The sequence below is a fragment of the Pelobates fuscus genome, chromosome 4 (genome assembly GCF_036172605.1).
Source record: "Pelobates fuscus isolate aPelFus1 chromosome 4, aPelFus1.pri, whole genome shotgun sequence".
In the NCBI taxonomy this organism is placed as follows: domain Eukaryota; kingdom Metazoa; phylum Chordata; class Amphibia; order Anura; family Pelobatidae; genus Pelobates; species Pelobates fuscus.
In genome coordinates this window covers 282,554,252-282,574,510 of record NC_086320.1, presented here as the reverse complement: position 1 = coordinate 282,574,510, position 20,259 = coordinate 282,554,252, and the positions used below count along the sequence as shown (strand labels likewise).

Genomic DNA, 20,259 nt, shown 5'->3' with positions numbered 1-20,259 from the left:
TATATTATATACATGCTCTCTAATCCTTTTGAACAGTGGTCTTGTAGTTCTACCAATATATTGCAAATGACATGAACACTGTAAGAGATATATTACATTACTACTGTGGCATGTCATATGTTCCCTGATCTTATAGGAAGTTTTCGTGCTCTCTGATTGGAACTCAAAGAACCTACCATTCCCTACTTGTTGTGTGCTTTTGCAGCCTAAACATATCTTGCATTTATAAAAACCAGAGATTTCCCCAAATGCATTAATACTTTTTTGTTTTGGTTTGTCTTTAATGTAACTATTAACCAGAGTACTCTTGAAATTGGGAGCCCCTCTGAACGTTAAGAACGGTTTTTCAGGCAACAAGGGTCCCAAATCTTTATCTGTCTTGAGTATATTCCAATATTTATTGATAATACGTCTAACGTCTCTATGTGACATCCCTAAGGGACAGCTTCTTAGGGTTAGACGTAATTGTACAGAGGATCAGAAATTTCATATACAGTCCCAAGAACTCTTGGATAGATTCAGAGAAAAGAACTACCCAGAGGATATTTTAGAAAAAGCTTGGGAAGAAGTTAAAGAAATGACCCAGTATACACTACTTAACAAAGATAAGGGAAAAGCACCTATTTCAGCCCAAGACGCACTAGTCTTTGATTATAATTCACGTCATAGAGACGTTAGACGTATTATCAATAAATATTGGAATATACTCAAGACAGATAAAGATTTGGGACCCTTGTTGCCTGAAAAACCGTTCTTAACGTTCAGAGGGGCTCCCAATTTCAAGAGTACTCTGGTTAATAGTTACATTAAAGACAAACCAAAACAAAAAAGTATTAATGCATTTGGGGAAGTCTCTGGTTTTTATAAATGCAAGATATGTTTAGGCTGCAAAAGCACACAACAAGTAGGGAATGGTAGGTTCTTTGAGTTCCAATCAGAGAGCACGAAAACTTCCTATAAGATCAGGGAACATATGACATGCCACAGTAGTAATGTAATATATCTCTTACAGTGTTCATGTCATTTGCAATATATTGGTAGAACTACAAGACCACTGTTCAAAAGGATTAGAGAGCATGTATATAATATACGTAAAAGAGTAACAAGCCATAGCGTCTCCGATCATTTTAATAAAGTACATAACGGAGACCCTAGGGCTCTCTCCTTCATGGCCATAAAGAAGGTTACTGCTAATTGGAGGGGAGGTGACTTTATTAGAAAAATTGGCCAAGAGGAAATGAAATGGGTCTATTACCTCGATACTATGTCCCCTACTGGTCTAAATATTGATTTCGATCTTTTTAATTTTTTATAGTAGCTTTCTATAGACATTTTTAGACATTTATAGACATTTTTATAAAAGTAATTTTTTAGGATGTTTTTTAGTAATTTTAAGTTATTGTATTGTCATCTCTTTCTAATTATCTTATAAGATACTGAATTCTATGTATCCTCACAATATCACTCTATAGTCTTTGAACTTTTAAGAAAAAAGGGGAAAGAGAAATCCGTTGTTTAGCGGATATACCACTTGGAAAGCTTTTTCCCTAAATTGTATAATTAGTTTCTGATTTTGTTAAAAGAGAATTCACTTAAATTACTACTGAGTATCTAGATGGAAGCTGTGGATACATATCTCCATCATAAGTGATTATACAATAAATAATTGTTTTCTCATTTTGTGTCTTGCAATTGGGAATAATAAGCCTTGCACTTTAACCAACAATATTTTTCTCTATACAAATTTTTCTCTATAAATTTTTCTCTATACATTTTCTATATGTAGTTTTTAGCTTTAAATATGTAGTTATATAATAATTGTTTAGATCTTCTGATAGATATATAATGGATTTTAAGAAGGTATATTCTATGTACACCGCACATTGCACTTTTGTTACACAATTGGGTGTTAAACAGATGAGGTGAATATAACTATACGATGCATCTAGTTAACCATGTATTTGTGCTGGAATTATATGTATATATTTATTGAATATTTGCATTTGAGGTTTTTTAATTTCTCCTTTATTTCTTTCACTCCTTCCTTTTATTATAATGTTTGGAGTTTATGTGTTTACTCCTGGACTTAATTGAAATGGACTGCTCCAAATTAACTAATTAGTTAGCCTATATAAAGAAAGACCCAAGGAACGTGGATTATGCTTGAAAAAGCCCCGTGGGAGGGGAGAAATGCATTGCATCTGAACGATCCGGAAGTTTTTGCACCTACACCGTGTATCCGTGTATCCATGAGGATTGAGCTGCGAGGAGGACACTCTGATTATAGACCTTCTCTCTCTTTCTCGGACTATCGGTAGCAGGTTGCAGGAGACTGGTGTTTTATATCTTTTTATGCATTGGTAATAAAGAAATTCTTGGTTTACACATATCCGGATTGGCCCACGTTCTTTCTACACTGAGTGGATCCCACGATCACTGGGGGCTGATCCTCCCTGGAGCCTGATAGTTTGGGGTGGTACTTCAACCACTCCACCATTGTGAGTGAGATACCTATTTATTTATTGTTAATTTTGCACTGTACAAACATATTGCACTAAGTGTGGTATTATTTGTATTACAGAGCCGTGTATTATTTGTTCCAGAAGCTCTGCAAGTATATCAGTCCTTTTTTTATTTATATTGGATATCCCTTGTCTGCACATATATGCACTTTGGCACTCCACATATTGTATAAATTTCTTAAAGCACTATAGCACTTTGGTATTATTGCATTGTAATCAAATGTGTTATATGCCCTTCAGATTTTTTAGGTGTGATTAACACTGTATTTTATTTATTGTAAGCGCACTCACTATTCCTTATTAGCTCCAGTAGTCTGAAATAAAATGTGCTACTCGAAGAAAAAAATGACAAAGATAGGGATTCATTATCCAGGCATCTCTTTCATCTGTTTAGGGACAGAGGTTTCCTTATAAGAAGCCCTAAAACTAACACTTTATTTTCATCACATTGTGCAACATTTAGACCAAGTATCCAGTGCGTGATTTAGATCCCAAAGTTAAAGGACCACTATAGTGCCAGGAAAACATACTCGTTTACCTGGCACTATAGTGCCCTGAGGGTGCCCCCACCCTCAGGGTCCCCCTCCCGCCCGGATCTGGAAAGGGGAAAAGGGGTAAAACGTACCTTTTTCCAGCGCTGGGCAGGGAGATCTCTGCCTCCGATCCTCCTCCGTTCCGCTTTCCTATGGACGCTTGCGTACTCTCACTGTGATTTTCACAGTGAGAATCATGCAAGCGCCTCTAGCGGCTGTCAATGAGACAGCCACTAGAGGATTGGGGGAAGGCTTAACCCATTAACAAACATAGCAGTTTCTCTGCGGTGCTGAAATCCTAAAGTACAATATCTAAAATGTAACAAGTTTGCCGAACCGTTGATTAACCTGGCCTACTAAGGAGTCGTCTCTCGGTCCATGACCGAGAGACGACACTAGGAGGGGGCCTGGCAGCTTGCCCTGTATGCCGCCAGGTGCAGGACCCCTCTGTGTAGTCTGCCACTACCTCTGGTCTGCAGCTCTGCCAGGTGCAAAGCTGCAGACCATGGAGTAGAGATCTTGCAATGTCCAGCCAGTCAGTGTGTTGCCGCGGGTTACCACGGCAACGTTGTGACACATCAAGTGCCAAAGATCGCAAGATCTCTACTCCATGGTCTGCAGCTCTGCACCCAGCAGAGCTGCAGACTGGGTACCTAGCCCACTGGACCACCAGGGAGGAGGAAACCATAGGACCACCAGGGAATGGATTACACATTAAAAAAAGGTATTAAACTAAGCCACAGCTCCCACTGCCACCATCCCCTCACACTACCACCCCCAACTGTCACCATCCCTCATACTACCATCCCCACATTGTCACCACTTCCTACACTATCACCACCACCCCTACTGCCACCATCCCCCATTGTCACCACTTCCCACACGGTCACCCTCCCACACACACTGTCCCATTCCACCTCACTGTCATCATCCACCCTACTGTTACCACCTCCCACATTGTCACCACCCCCACATCATCCTCATCCCCACACTGTCACCATCCCCCTACTGTCACCCTCCCACACACACTGTCACCAACCCACACACTATCACCCCACACACTATCACCATCCCAGACACTATCACCCACACACTGTCCCCCTGCCACACTATCACCCCACACACTGTCACTATTTACTCACTGTCACCCTCCTACACACACTGTCACTACCCCCCCCACACTGCCACCATTCACACACACTACCACCTCCCCTCTGTCACTATGCCCTCATGCTACCACCTCCCACACTGTCACCATCATCCCACACTTAACACCTTTCATATTGTCACCATTCCCACACTGTCACCCTCACACACACACTATCACCCACACACACACTATCACCCACACACAAGGTCACCCACACTCACGGTCACCCTCCACACAAATTATGTATCCCACACACTGTCCCCCTCACATTCTCACCATCTCCCATACACTGTCACCCTCCCACAGAGACTCTGTCGCTTTCACTGGAGGCAGATACATGGCACAGAGAGGCTGGTGGCAGAGACATGGCACATATTAGACGCACAGGAACAGAAGAGGCCGAGGGCCCTGCTCTAACAAGCATACATTCTAAAGAAAGTGGGGTAAAATGACACAAAAGATAAGGGTACACGCAAAGACCGTTGGCAATTACTTTATTTCATGTGTTACAATTAGCAATATTTCTCACCTCATCGTAATGAATACAATAGAAATACTCACAATCTCATTATTCAGAATTGTAAACTTGAATCTGACATATCCCTTATGCAAGCAGTAATGTTCCTGAATAAGGGATGCTGGATGGAGTCTATTTATATCTATATTTATAGCAATACATTTGCGAAACATTATTTGTATTATTATTTTTACTGTTCATATTGTTAATGTGGGGGAGCAGCTTCCTATTTATAGACCTATTTTGCAGCAATCACTACTGCTATTTTATAAAAAGACAGGTTCAGATTAATCATACTACAGATGAAATATCTTTCTTGTCATGTGATTTATGACTGGGAACATTCGTTTCAGTGTGCGAACAAACAGCATTTGCAGGTTTAGCAGACTATTCTTCAATCTCAGAGCAGCCAAAGCTCAAAATCATGGGTTTAATCCTGAATGTAGAGGCCATCATTAGATTAGAAAAATGCAATGCCAGGTTAAATCAAGGCCCACCCGGTGGAATCAAGGCCCACCTCAGATATCCAGCAGCAAGAAATGTGAAATGTCAAAATTCTGTATGTTGATATATTTCCAGTTAATATCAAATGGCATACCTAAAAGGGAAATCAATGGAGTCATTTTTTTTATTTGAACACAGTATCAATCATAGTGTTTTATGTGCATTTGACACTTGGTAGACATAATCACTACAAAAACAGAAGAGTGTGCATATAAAAGGACAATCTGGTCTCTAATATATGGTGCATAAATATTTTTTTTATAATATGTTACATCTCATGGTCGTTTGCATGTTGTGTTATATTATTGTAGAACTATCACAGGATTCCAGCTGCTGTGTGCTTGAAGTATTCTATTTGACCATGTGATGTCCTACCTTATTTTTATGTTTTACTTTATATTCTATTCATTTTACAGCTTTGATTTCATGCTTTTGGCTCTTTTTTTTTTTTTTCTTTTCTATTCCATCCGGTGAAGCAAATACATTTATGCAACATATATACACGTTTTCATTCTTCTTGTAGCTTTTTGGTAATAAGCATAGAAAAATATTTATTTTAATTATTGTTATTACATAGCTGCAATATTTTACAAACTTGATGGGATAGTACAATTACTCCCCGTCCAACCATTACGGAGTTGTTGTTTTTTTCTTTCTTTTTTTAATTATTCTGTTCTGTTTCAAAAACAATAGAGAAAAGGCCCATTAAGTGGCAAGAAGGGATCCCCAGGGACATTAGTCTTTTCACATGGATATCAACAGCATAGACGGCCTTGGCTTGTCCCTTGTCCCAACCAGCCTGTCAACCAGACACTTTATCACCATGCATTATTGAATAAGAAAACAACTTGACATAGATTATTCTCAGCCTGAAGAAGTGGTTTTATCAGAGTCCATACAGATGTTCAAACAGCTACTAGATGCATACTTGCAAAAACAGAATATTCAAGGATATAATCTTTCAATGTAGGGTAATAGCTGCTTGATCAAAGGCTAAATCTGACTTCCATTTTGGGGCAAGAAGGAATTTTTTTCCTAGTTTGTTGCAAAATTGGAAGTGCTTCAAACTGGTTTTTTTTTTGCCTTCTTTTGGATCAACAGCAAAAAACAAATGTGAGGAAGGCTGAACTTGATGGACGCAAGTCTCTTTTCAGCTGTGTAACTATGTAATCGATAAATGCAATAATTTTTAGCGGTATGCAAATGCTCTTGCATTTAAGATTGGCTCCCTGTTTTTTTGTGGCTTTGTGTTTTATAGCTGTTAACTGAATGACATTTTCTAACCCATTATTTATATTTTAAAATGCCATTTGTGTGTGTTTGTTTTTAAATATTTGTTTTTTTTGTAATCATCAGCAAATGCACACAACTGTTACATTTTACAATTTAATCAAATGATAAGCAATTCACTTATGATGTCTACTGCACTAAAAATCTAGATTGACTTTACTAGTTGCTGATTGTGAACGTTTTCTCTTTTTGTAGTAAATACCAGAAATTACAGAAGATAATGAAACCATGGTAAGGATCTGTTTGGGCCATGTACGCTACAATTTGCATGCATCCGCTTGATGTTCGTGTGTTTGTCTCTCTCTCTCTAAAATATTTACAGTGAAATTGATGTTACTGAATGACATTGCACGTGTGTTGTATTTTTTTTGTTTTGTTTTTTTACTTTTGCCTGCTGCTATTTTATGTTACTTTACTTCTGCTAGATCGAACACTAGTCTAACATTTACTCAAAAGTGATCTAGCATGAGAAATGAACTGTTTAGCATTCTATAACCTATATTGGTAAGTTCTGCTTTGTAAATATATCCCACTACAAGATAATCAGATTTTAATCCATCACCCAATCTCAGGGAGCATGGGTCGCTCCTCTAAGATTACCGTGTGTATCAGGCTCCTGCTAATGGTTCATACAATTACACAGAACATCTGTCTGCAGAATACTCAGGGAAACACAGAAGTTCATGTTGAACGGAGAATTACCCTGTACTGAAACCCATTATATGTTATGAACTAAATAGACATGGTTAATATATCCTTCATATTTTATAACCTATCAAAAGTAGATTTATATGATGGTTCCCCTTTTTACCAAACACATGTCTTTTTTTCCTTGATTGGTTGTATCAACACATTTAGCTGTTTCAGTATGTGCCCATCCTCCTAGTATTAGATATTCTTGACTTTATAACATAAGAGCACCAGGCTACGACAAAGGAAGGAGTCACAGATAACTTAAAAGAGAAGAAGCATCTTGTGAGTGTAAATATTGGTGAAATGCAGACAATAATTCTATTTTAAAGAATACCTAATTATATACGGGGAAGGGTATCTCTAACTTGGAAATATACACTTATGTCCCAAACACTCCACTGTAAAAAATTAACTGGCGTGTGTGTTTAAAAAGTGAGTAGCTCATTTTCAAAGAATTATTCAGAAAATTTTACTTGTTTTAAATGTAATTTAACGCCTTCAGGGCACATGGCATGTGTGACATGTCATGATTCCCTTTTATTCCAGAAGTTTGGTCCTTAAGGAGTTAAGCAGTTTCCCCTTTTCCCAGCATAATTATCTCGCTAAACATTTATCTATTTACAAATATCTGATAAGACAGATAGCAGCTATATATTGCATGTGGACGTGATAGTCGTGTAGATTCCTGTTATAAAGAAGGAACCTATTCAATAAACAAAATAATGCATAAGACACATATAATACATGTTCACGATTTGACAATGCCGTCCTGTGCATATTATACTAATGCAACACAGTTATTTACTGGAATAGCTGGATGGATTTCAGGCAAAGTAATCCATAGACAAATAACTGTTTGGCATTGTGAAAACAATAAAGAATTCATTGAAAGTATTACAATAGAGTCCAAATAATACAACCCAACCGTATAAAGTACATAAAGGAAGTTTTTTGTTGGTTCCTCTAATTTAGGAATATAATTTTATAGAGTACTCATTTAATGATGTGACTAGCCTGCTATCTTTAAGGAGGAAGCTTATAAAATATTCACAGTTCAGGGCTATAAAGTGTGGAGTAGACAACATTATTCAGTGTTCCATGAAAAGTAATAGCAATATTTATTATACACATCCTTATAAAACCAACAATGTGGTTAGAACACAGTGGGGTCTAATGCAATTACTTTCATTTGGCTTGATTTTCTAACAAATTCATGTGATGATCACATTATTCAATATGAGCTAAATTGTAACCATATGGGGCTGAATGGTTTACTGATATTTTCAAACACATCTTCTTTTTCCAGTGAAATTTTGTTTGAAAATAGCTTTAGATTGCATCTGAATTGTAACCGGACAGCCTCCACTGCAGTGTTCTGCTATTATGAGAATAGGGTTTAAAGGTTAGCTAGACCTGGGTTATTCTTTTAAGTAGGTGGTGTTTGGGAGTAGTGTGAAGGTAACTGTGTGAGGGTTCGGAGTCTTAGAGTCATGGATCGGGTTTCTCCTGGTGCATATCGGGGTAATTGGATAAAAAGAATGAAGGAAATTTGATTTCAGTTTAATTTCTTGTGAATACCTGAATTAGCAAAAACTTACAGTTGGCTGATCTTAGCAGCAGCATGGAAGAGCAAACACACTGTCTAGGTTGGACAAAACTGACACTGATAATGCAAAGTGTTCTGTCTCATCAGTGTGGCCAATGAGAGCTATTGGAGGCCTATTTTACTGCTTTAACAGTTTGACTGGGAGACCAATCCGTGAAGCTCTAGACAACAGACACTAGACCATGATGTAGTGGTTATTCTTCTTCAAGGGCCACTTTAATGCGACATTACAGGCACCTGGACCACTTCACCTCATTGAAGTGGTCTGGGTGCAGTGGTCCTGTTCCCTTAACCCTGCAATTGTAATGATTGCAGTTATTGACTAACCGCAATACTTACTTTGCAGGGTTAACTCCACCTCTAGTGGTTGTCTACCAGACAGCCACTAGAGGTGCTTCTAGGTCCTTAGTGGACTTTTGGCACCATCGAAAATCCCATGGGGAAGTATCGATACAATGCGCATGCGCCTTAGGTTCGATGACTGACGTCCGTGGAGGAGGAGCACAGGCAGAGCCTGACCCAGTGCTGAGTGACATCAGTGCTGGAATCAGGTAAGTGACAAAAGGGTTTTTAACCTTTCTGTACTACAGGGAAGAGGGGAACATGAGGGAGGGAGTCACTGTAGTGCTAGAAATAAAACGTATTCTTAGCACTATAGCTTCCATTGAAAGTATGCTTTAATATTGATAATTTAGTTATTGAAGTTACTGTTCGTCCTTGTTCTCAATCTTAAGACAGAACACAAGTAAAATTATAAGCGTTTGTACAATAAATGTTCTCCCCAAAATTGGTCCAATGTACTCTGCTTTGTGCTGGATTTAACATTAGAAATGTCCTATGTAAATGCTTTTTTTTTTTGTAATGCAAAAATATCACAACATGTAGTCCAGACCAATGTGGTTTTAATATATCACTTGCCATCATGAAAGCATACACTAGGTAATTAATCACGGAGATGTTCTATGTATAGATGCTGAATGGTTTTCATGATGTTAAAATACTTGTGATTCACAGGTTACATCCTGGTTATTAAATCTATATACCTACACGTGCCATCTGCACATTCCCACACAGTCCCACACAGTGCTTGTGTTTGCTTAATGATAGTGAATATAAGTTGACGGAATGAAAAAAAGAATAGCTTGCTCATTACTATTTTTTTTAACAGGTCTGGCATGATTAAATATTTAAACTATTTTATCCAAAGCATTTTCTAAGCATTTTCCAAATCCAAAGGATGCTTTTTTTCACCCCGTTACTGCCAGCATGTTATCAGCTCTTTGCTGGCACCTAGTGGTGTAGATATAACAAAGCAAGGAGTGGAATTTCAAAGTTGTGATGACAGTTTAATCACAGCATGTTGTCCATAGGGAGCTGGAATGCACGTAGTGCTTCCTGTTAGTAGCTTTGATTTATGGCTTGCAATTTTAGATAAGTACATTTTTGGAAAATTGCCATTTTTGATGTCCCTGGCTTTTCAGTTTTTGCTGAAAATTTATTCAATTTTTTGGTACTTAAAGGAAGTATACAGAAGGTTATTTGCCTTCAGGAGGAATTTGGCAAGGTTTTCAGTAGGTTAATTTTCATCTGCCAAGCTATGATTATTTTATTTGTGAGACCATCTTGAGTTGCATTCGGGAATCCATAGCTTAAAATTACATAATTTAGAAATAATTCAAAGAAGGTCCAGTAACATGATACATGGTTTTGCTCATAAAATGTACTAATGATGAATTAAATACCCGTGGAGTAGTTGAATGCAAGGACAATCTCACACAGTGAGTACATTAAACTGTAAAATTAAATAAGGATATTTTTATAAAAATAATTACAAGAATCAGCAGGTTTGATTTTCAGGTTGGCAGATGTAAAATTTACGGGTAATTCAAGACATCACCTTACATGAGGAGTAGTAGTTACCTAGACTAGTCTTCCAGTGAAGCTATTTAAGTTCACCTAACTAAAAATAAATAAATAAATATTAAAGCATGCATATTATATGAATAGAATTTAGTCAGAAGAAATCTTAAATAAAAGGAGTCGGATAATTCTTACTCAGCTGACTAGACAGACCATCTGATTCTTATTTACCTTCGCTATATCAATACTTTAATTTTAAATGATATGATTTATAATGCCCAACAATCTTTCATGCATACCATTTGGAAATTCCTAAATGCTGGGATAACATTGGCTCATGCTTCCTATCATACTTTCAAAACCCCAGTCTATTTCCGGACATCATCAGACTCCATGAATATGACAAATATTTGTAATTTAAAGTAACTTCTCATTATCTGCAGGCTTTCTTGAGGTGGTTTTCTTTAAATAGACACTATAGTCACCTGAACAACTTTGGCTTAATGTAGCAGTTTTGGTGTATAGAACATGCCCCTGCAGCCTCACTGCTCAATCCTCTGCCATTTAGGAGTTAAATCCCTTTGTTTATGAACCCTAGTCACACCTCCCTGCATGTGACTTGCACAGCCTTCCATAAACACTTCCTGTAAAGAGAGCCCTATTTAGACTTTCTTTATTGCAAGTTCTGTTTAATTAAGATTTTCTTATCCCCTGCTATGTTAATAGCTTGCTAGACCCTGCAAGAGCCTCCTGTATGTGATTAAAGTTCAATTTAGAGATTATACAATTATTTAAGGTAAATTACATCTGTTTGAAAGTGAAACCAGTTTTTTTTTTTTACATGCAGGCTCTGTCAATCATAGCCAGGGGAGGTGTGGCTAGGGCTGCATAAACAGAAACAAAGTGATTTAACTCCTAAATGACAGTGAATTGAGCAGTGAAATTGCAGGGGAATGATCTATACACTAAAACTGCTTTATTTAGCGAAAGTAATTTAGGTGACTGTAGTGTTCCTTTTTAACATCTATGGTCTCTAGTAATACAGGGAGTGCAGAATTATTAGGCAAGTTGTATTTTTGAGGATTAATTTTATTATTGAACAACAACCATGTTCTCAATGAACCCAAAAAACTCATTAATATCAAAGCTGAATATTTTTGGAAGTAGTTTTTAGTTTGTTTTTAGTTATTTTAGGGAGATATCTGTGTGTGCAGGTGACTATTACTGTGCATAATTATTAGGCAACTTAACAAAAAACAAATATATACCCATTTCAATTATTTATTTTTACCAGTGAAACCAATATAACATCTCAACATTCACAAATATACATTTCTTACATTCAAAAACATAACAAAAACAAATCAGTGACCAATATAGCCACCTTTCTTTGCAAGGACACTCAAAAGCCTGCCATCCATGGATTCTGTCAGTGTTTTGATCTGTTCACCGTCAACATTGCATGCAGCAGCAACCACAGCCTCCCAGACACTGTTCAGAGAGGTGTACTGTTTTCCCTCCTTGTAAATCTCACATTTGATGATGGACCACAGGTTCTCAATGGGGTTCAGATCAGGTGAACAAGGAGGCCATGTCATTAGATTTTCTTCTTTTATACACTTTCTTGCCAGCCATGCTGTGGAGTACTTGGACGCGTGTGATGGAGCATTGTCCTGCATGAAAATCATGTTTTTCTTGAAGGATGCAGACTTCTTCCTGTACCACTGCTTGAAGAAGGTGTCTTCCAGAAACTGGCAGTAGGACTGGGAGTTGAGCTTGACTCCATCCTCAACCCGAAAAGGCCCCACAAGCTCATCTTTGATGATACCAGCCCAAACCAGTACTCCACCTCCACCTTGCTGGCGTCTGAGTCGGACTGGAGCTCTCTGCCCTTTACCAATCCATCCATCTGGCCCATCAAGACTCACTCTCATTTCATCAGTCCATAAAACCTTAGAAAAATCAGTCTTGAGATATTTCTTGGCCCAGTCTTGACGTTTCAGCTTGTGTGTCTTGTTCAGTGGTGGTCGTCTTTCAGCCTTTCTTACCTTGGCCATGTCTCTGAGTATTGCACACCTTGTGCTTTTGGGCACTCCAGTGATGTTGCAGCTCTGAAATATGGCCAAACTGGTGGCAAGTGGCATCTTGGCAGCTGCACGCTTGACTTTTCTCAGTTCATGGGCAGTTATTTTGCGCCTTGGTTTCTCCACACGCTTCTTGCGACCCTGTTGACTATTTTGAATGAAACGCTTGATTGTTCGATGATCACGCTTCAGACGCTTTGCAATTTTAAGAGTGCTGCATCCCTCTGCAAGATATCTCACTATTTTTGACTTTTCTGAGCCTGTCAAGTCCTTCTTTTGACCCATTTTGCCAAAGGAAAGGAAGTTGCCTAATAATTATGCACACCTGATATAGGGTGTTGATGTCATTAGACCACACCCCTTCTCATTACAGAGATGCACATCACCTAATATGCTTAATTGGTAGTAGGCTTTCGAGCCTATACAGCTTGGAGTAAGACAACATGCATAAAGAGGATGATGTGGTCAAAATACTCATTTGCCTAATAATTCTGCACACAGTGTAGCAAGTGTTCTTTGATTGTTACCCTTTACATTTCCAAATCATAGACCGTTATCATATAGCAAGTTTGCTGTGGCCATCATTCAACAATTCATTATACAGCTACCTCTGGTTGTCCTGATATGATGTCTTATACAGCCGCCTGTGGTCTTTTTACCCTAATGCATTACGCAGCTGAATCTGGTCATCACATCATAATGCATTATACAGCTGCCTGCCAGCAGAGCTATGAAGTTGACAGGTTTATGAATAAAACAGTCTAAGATTTGCTTACTGGTCACCATTCATCTCTCCATGCCAGTTAATTCATCATCAGATTGCATGATGGTAGAAGCACCACAATTTGAGTACATTTGATTATCATTATTGCAGTCCGAGTGTCATATTATCAGCAGTTAGACTTCCCGGCAGTAGCCAGACCAAACTTTGCATAAAACTATGTTGTACCTTTATCCAGATGGTGCATTACTGCATATTCCCACCAGGGCTTTTTTTTTTTTTCTTTTTCATATCATGCTCAGCCAACCACCAGACCACATGCTTTTTTTATTTATTTATTTTTTATTTATTTTTAAAGTTTGCTAGTCTCCCTTTCTATTGTGTAAGTTGTGCATGTATTCATTTCTAGTGTTATATTTTCAATAAAGAATAACTGTTATTGCATTTTAATGAAGTGAAACAGGGGTTGGCTAATTATGAAATGAATATATTCCTGTATTCTGATTTTATTTTAATGCATTTTTTTGTGTTGTGTACTAATGAGATTGTTTGGTTTTAAATTTTAAGGCTGTTGCATGGAGCTTTGAACCTGGTGGCTTTTAATAAAAACCTATTCTTTCAGGTGGTACTTGTGGATTGTTTTATTTTTTTATGAGGGAGGAAGTGTAAATGCTTTTCATTCAATGCCTTGCATAGTTGCACAGTTACACAGTAGTCTGAATGGAAAAAAATAAGACTAAAGTCCATCAAGTTCAACCTTGAAAACCACTATTTTATGCAAAAGAAGGCAAACACCCAAGTGTAGTCATTGTCAATTATGCCACAAAAAAAGCAAAAACAAAAATCCTTGCCTTAACTTTGCTTTCTGCTTGATATTATTGTTTAATTTGTGTTTTAATGAGTGCTTATGCAGTGGTTGTACATTCTCTTTGCAGTTTTGGAGAAATGTTGTCTTTTACATTAACGGCGTTTGTTGAACTGATGGATCACGGAATTGTGTCGTGGGATACCTTCTCTGTACCATTTATTAAAAAGGTGAGTGTGGTTCTAGTGTGTAATACAACTGAAACTAAGAAAAGTGGCTGTGTGTGTTAGTGATGCCACATAACCGAGAGAGGACAAGACAAGCTTTGTCATGCACCCCATGCCCACTTGGCCTGTATATTTCTGAATTTGATGTTTGGCTTATTACCTCTCCAGTAACACATATGTTTGGTGTTTTAACAATTTTCTGTGAGATATCATTGGATGATAAGAGTGCACAAAAACAAAGCATAATGCTGTATGCTGTATGTTAAAATATGTGAAAAATAACACATCAACATGTTGGCTTTTCCCTTTTCTACACAAAGAAAATAAAATAAAGTCTGTTTGTTCTATTAATTATGTTCTAAAATATTTTTTCAACTGTTTGAATATATTCTACCCTAAATGCATGAATACACTAAAGATCTTCTTTGCAGGGTATGTTAGAAATGTTTTAGCCTCAATTATACCTAAATTGCCAATCCCATTTTGAAGCTCATTAATCAATCAATCCAGGTTTATTAACAGATATTGCATGTGCGTAACTAATCAATAGTTTGCTTAAATTTGGAGGAACAAAAAGCTTATGTTTCTTACTATGCTATCAATCTACTACTACAGAAATGAGTAGATCAGATGAATGAAGTGGATCTGTATGCCTTTTATTAAATAGACCAGTGGCCAAAACTACTATGAACAAGCAAGCTCCAGTCAAATCCTCCCAATATGATGTGTACTGCAGGACCACTCAATTCCCCAGTGCAGTGAAGGACACTTTGAGACTGAGTAGACCCTTGTTAAGATGGCTTTCAAAACTTTATTTTTTTTATATATATATTTTTTTTATTTTATTGCACTTGAAGAATTCACCTTCAAGTTAATATTTCCAACTGGAGCATGTAAACTAATGCTATTTGTGTAAATTTGATCACTGCCAACACTTTAGAACCACGTTAATAGACCATGGCTTCCAGTGGTTTTGGAGGATGTCGTTGTTGAGAAATTTGGTACAGGTTTGCACAATATCTCATGTAACATTGCGTAACACATGCGTGAGTGTGTTTGGCCCACCCTGTACAATATCTCATGTAACATTGCATAATACATGCGTGAGTGTGTTTGGCCCACCCTGTACAATATCTCATGTAACATTGCATACCACATGCGTGAGTGTGTTTGGCCCACCCTGTACAATATCTCATGTAACATTGCGTAACACATGCGTGAGTGTGTTTGGCCCACCCTGTACAATATCTCATGTAACATTGCGTAACACATGCGTGAGTGTGCTTGGCCCACCCTGTACAATATCTCATGTAACATTGCATAACACATGCGTGAGTGTGTTTGGCCCACCCTGTACAATATCTCATGTAACATTGCGTAACACATGCGTGAGTGTGCTTGGCCCACCCTGTACAATATCTCATGTAACATTGCGTAACACATGCGTGAGTGTGTTTGGCCCACCCTGTACAATATCTCATGTAACATTGCGTAACACATGCGTGAGTGTGCTTGGCCCACCCTGTACAATATCTCATGTAACATTGCGTAACACATGCGTGAGTGTGTTTGGCCCACCCTGTACAATATCTCATGTAACATTGCGTAACACACGTGTGAGTGTGTTTTGCCCACCCTGTACAATATCTCGTGTAACATTGCATAATACATGCGTGAGTGTGTTTGGCCCACCCTGTACAATATCTCATGTAACATTGCGTAACACATGCGTGAGTGTGTTTGGCCCACCCTGTACAATATCTCATGTAACATTGCATAATACATGCGTGAGTGTGTTTGGCCCACCCTGTACAATATCTCATGTAACATTGCGTAACACATGCGTGAGTGTGTTTGGCCCACCCTGTACAATATCTCATGTAACATTGCGTAACACATGCGTGAGTGTGTTGCCCACCCTGTACAATATCTCATGTAACATTGCATAATACATGCGTGAGTGTGTTTGGCCCACCCTGTACAATATCTCATGTAACATTGCGTAACACATGCATGAGTGTGTTTGGCCCACCCTGTACAATATCTCATGTAACATTGCGTAACACATGCGTGAGTGTGTTTGGCCCACCCTGTACAATATCTCATGTAACATTGCGTAACACATGCGTGAGTGTGTTTGGCCCACCCTGTACAATATCTCATGTAACATTGCGTAACACATGCGTGAGTGTGTTTGGCCCACCCTGTACAATATCTCATGTGACATTGCGTAACACAAGCGTGAGTGTGTTTGGCCCACCCTGTACAATATCTCATGTGACATTGCGTAACACAAGCGTGAGTGTGTTTGGCCCACCCTGTACAATATCTCATGTAACATTGCGTAACACATGCGTGAGTGTGTTTGGCCCACCCTGTACAATATCTCATGTAACATTGCATAACACATGCGTGAGTGTGTTTGGCCCACCCTGTACAATATCTCATGTAACATTGCGTAACACATGCGTGAGTGTGTTGCCCACCCTGTACAATATCTCATGTAACATTGCATAATACATGCGTGAGTGTGTTTGGCCCACCCTGTACAATATCTCATGTAACATTGCGTAACACATGCGTGAGTGTGTTTGGCCCACCCTGTACAATATCTCATGTAACATTGCGTAACACATGCGTGAGTGTGTTTGGCCCACCCTGTACAATATCTCATGTAACATTGCGTAACACATGCGTGAGTGTGTTTGGCCCACCCTGTACAATATCTCATGTAACATTGCGTAACACATGCGTGAGTGTGTTAGCAAAGCTTTGTCTGTATGCTCATCTGGTTGCCTCGTACACACATAATTCCCCTAACCATTAGAATAGTTGTGTAGAACAAGCATCCACATTGGGTGCACGCCATTTAAATCTCCAGCTCTCCTGCCAGGCCCTTTCATAGCTTTATATGCCTGTATAGAGGACACGTACATGCTCAGCTGCAGATAGCCTTATTTGTAAAAGGAAAGAAACATAACTTGAGCTGTCCTAATAGTGATCTAAAAATGAACTGCAATTATAACCACCTGTCTGGAAATTGTCTTTTTTCTTATTGACCGTTTGAGTATAGTTGAAGAACAATTTTTTTTTCTTGTTTCATACCCTATACCTGATATTGTAATTTTGTAAAATATTCGAAAGTCTGAAAGAAACGCCATATGATTCTGTACAGTGCATATTAAAGTTTGATATTTTCTTCTTCTTTTAATTATACATTATTTTTGGGTGGTCCTGGTCAAATTTGTCACCCCTTTTGTGTGTGAATCTTGCACAGCATTGGTTATCATTTTTTTTTATTTTTTTTTTTTTTAGATTGCAAGCTTTGTCAGCAAATCGGCAATGGATGTCTCCATTTTGCAAAGATCGCTAGCTATCCTCGAATCAATGGTTCTGAACAGCCATGATCTGTATCAAAAGGTTGCCCAGGAGATTACTATTGGACAGCTAATCCCACACCTTCAAGGGTATGAACAAAATAATAAACCCAAAAATCCACGCACTAAAATTTAACCATTCTACAGTATAGAAAATGCAATTTGTTCTAAAAGGATAATGTTATGCACAATAATCTAGGATATAATTGTGGGTAACTTTAATACATTTTAAACAATAATCATTTATATCAGATTTTGTTTGTAATAGAAAACATAAACTTTGTACCATTTCAAATAAAAGCAAATGAAAATAGACCAGGAGTTTCATTCTTGGTTGAACATATCCCCTTTATGCTCAAAATGTGTTATATTTAAATGGTTACTCCAAGCACAATGATCACTTCCATCGTGTGCAGTGGTCATGGTGCCTGGAATCTGTTTGTGTAATATTTCACTTTGAAACATTGCATATACAAAGTTTAACCCCTCTGCTGCTGGTGGTGGTTCTGGGGCTGAATGCTAGCCTGGAACAAGAGTTTGGGCTAATGTCAGTTCTGTGCATATTCCTGGTCTTCCTGCAGAAGCTGGATGTATGTCACCAGAGCAGGAAGTACCTTTGGCACTCAGGGGGACCTAGATAAAAGGGCAAACCACTGCAAAATGGTGTGTCCCTTTACCTAGGGTAAAAGCGTGCTGTTGTGGTTGTGGTGCTTAGCATAATCCTTTAATTTTCTTGTGAAAATTGTGGCATTTACATGAAACAAAAAAAAAACTGCCATAATTCTGTATTTAATTCATATAATTATTACATATTATAAACAAAACTAAAAGCACAATAACAAGTCTTATTTTCTGTAATAAAAGTAAATAATGTTCTTCGCGTAACATGCTGATCTCTATTACCAGCTGGTGAAATCCCTTTAGTGTGTTATTTCACGCTATTGTTCCCCTGTGATAATGTTATGAGCCTCGATTAATTGCCTCCGTAAAATCCATGTGGCGGCTACCGCTGTAATTTTTTCTCCCCCACAGTGAATGCCAGCTTGGTTAATGGCTTCTGGTATATGTGGTAATTGGCAATAAGGGTGCTATAAAGTTGTCGAGTGCTGAAATTTAATCTAGAACACGAAAGAGTATTCTTGCCCTGAAAATGTGTAATAATAAGCTTTTGTATCTGATATTTCTTACCAGCAGGAATAGTCTTCTTTTGTATGATAGTTAGTGCGGCATATACTGATGGAATCTTTACTTTCTGGAACAGGTTGTGGAGTAATTAGTTGATTAAATGTTCTAGAACTCATTTTGGAGACCCTAATAACACTACTGTATACCCACTTCACTTTTCCTTGGCAGAGAAGTATGAGTCCCTGGTGTTCTAGCAGAGAATAAGATCTGTACCACAATCATTATATGTCACCACTTCTCTGCTCCCTCTATGTGTGTTCTGCTAGACTACAGGACAGTTTAATTAAGTTCCTCTTGCAACATATTTAATTTATCCTCAATCTGCAGAGGGGTTCCCCTAAATAACTATTTTGAAAAAAAAAATTGATAAGACTTAACTTTTAATAAATTCAATTTAAAATTATTTACAATACCTTAGAAACCACTACTGTAAAAATGAGAAACGAGAGATAAAAAAGATAAAAAGAACAAAAAAGAATGTAATCCCAATGAGAGTTTGATACCTATTTGACTCCAGGGGTAGGCAAACATTGGCACTCCAGATGATGTGGACTACATCTTCCCTGATGCTTTGCTAGTTTTATGGCTGTAAGAGAATTATGTGAGATGTAGTCCATAACTTCTGGAGAGCCGAAGGCTGCCTGCTTCTGCTCTAGTCCATTGTAATGTGCCACTGGTATCATCTCAAGGTATTATTGTAGATCTATGACATTGTGTGCATGCAGTATATTAATAAAGCTTCATGAACTGTATGAAATAATTGGATGTCAACAATATAAAAGGACACCAAAATCAACAGAATTCTGAGCTAATGTGACAAGAGATTCTCAGCTGCTTTCAACTGGCAATGTATGGATATCGCCAGTGCAGTGCTTAAACCTCCAGCTAAAAAAAAAAAAAATAGGTGCTGACTGCAAAATTACTAAAAGTGTTACTCTATCTGAAAGAAAGTTTAGAAAATACATCTAGAATCAAAATGCCTCATACACATATTGCTAGTTTTCCATTAGCTTGTGGGTCAAGCCTATCAAAAACTAGTGTCATGCACACTGGGGGTGTTGATCGTAGAGATGTATTTTCTATATAGTACATAGTTTCCGATTTTAGTAATAATGTTGTTCGCATTTATATTACTACTATGTAGATCTGAACATCAAACCAGTATGTTAACGTGGCACTAAATCA

The 20,259-nt window shown here is 37.9% G+C and overlaps 1 protein-coding gene across 3 annotated transcripts in view; it reads left to right on the top strand.

Moving 5' to 3' along the window:
* Nucleotides 1-20,259, top strand: part of ELMO1 (engulfment and cell motility 1) — a 381,378-nt gene that overhangs the window by 130,093 nt on the left and 231,026 nt on the right. For all 3 annotated transcript variants that reach the window (XM_063452154.1, XM_063452153.1, XM_063452157.1), the window contains exons 7-9: nucleotides 6,712-6,747; nucleotides 14,416-14,515; nucleotides 17,828-17,979. In XM_063452154.1, coding sequence (XP_063308224.1) covers nucleotides 6,712-6,747; nucleotides 14,416-14,515; nucleotides 17,828-17,979 — 288 coding nt within the window. The remainder of the gene's footprint in view (nucleotides 1-6,711; nucleotides 6,748-14,415; nucleotides 14,516-17,827; nucleotides 17,980-20,259) is intronic.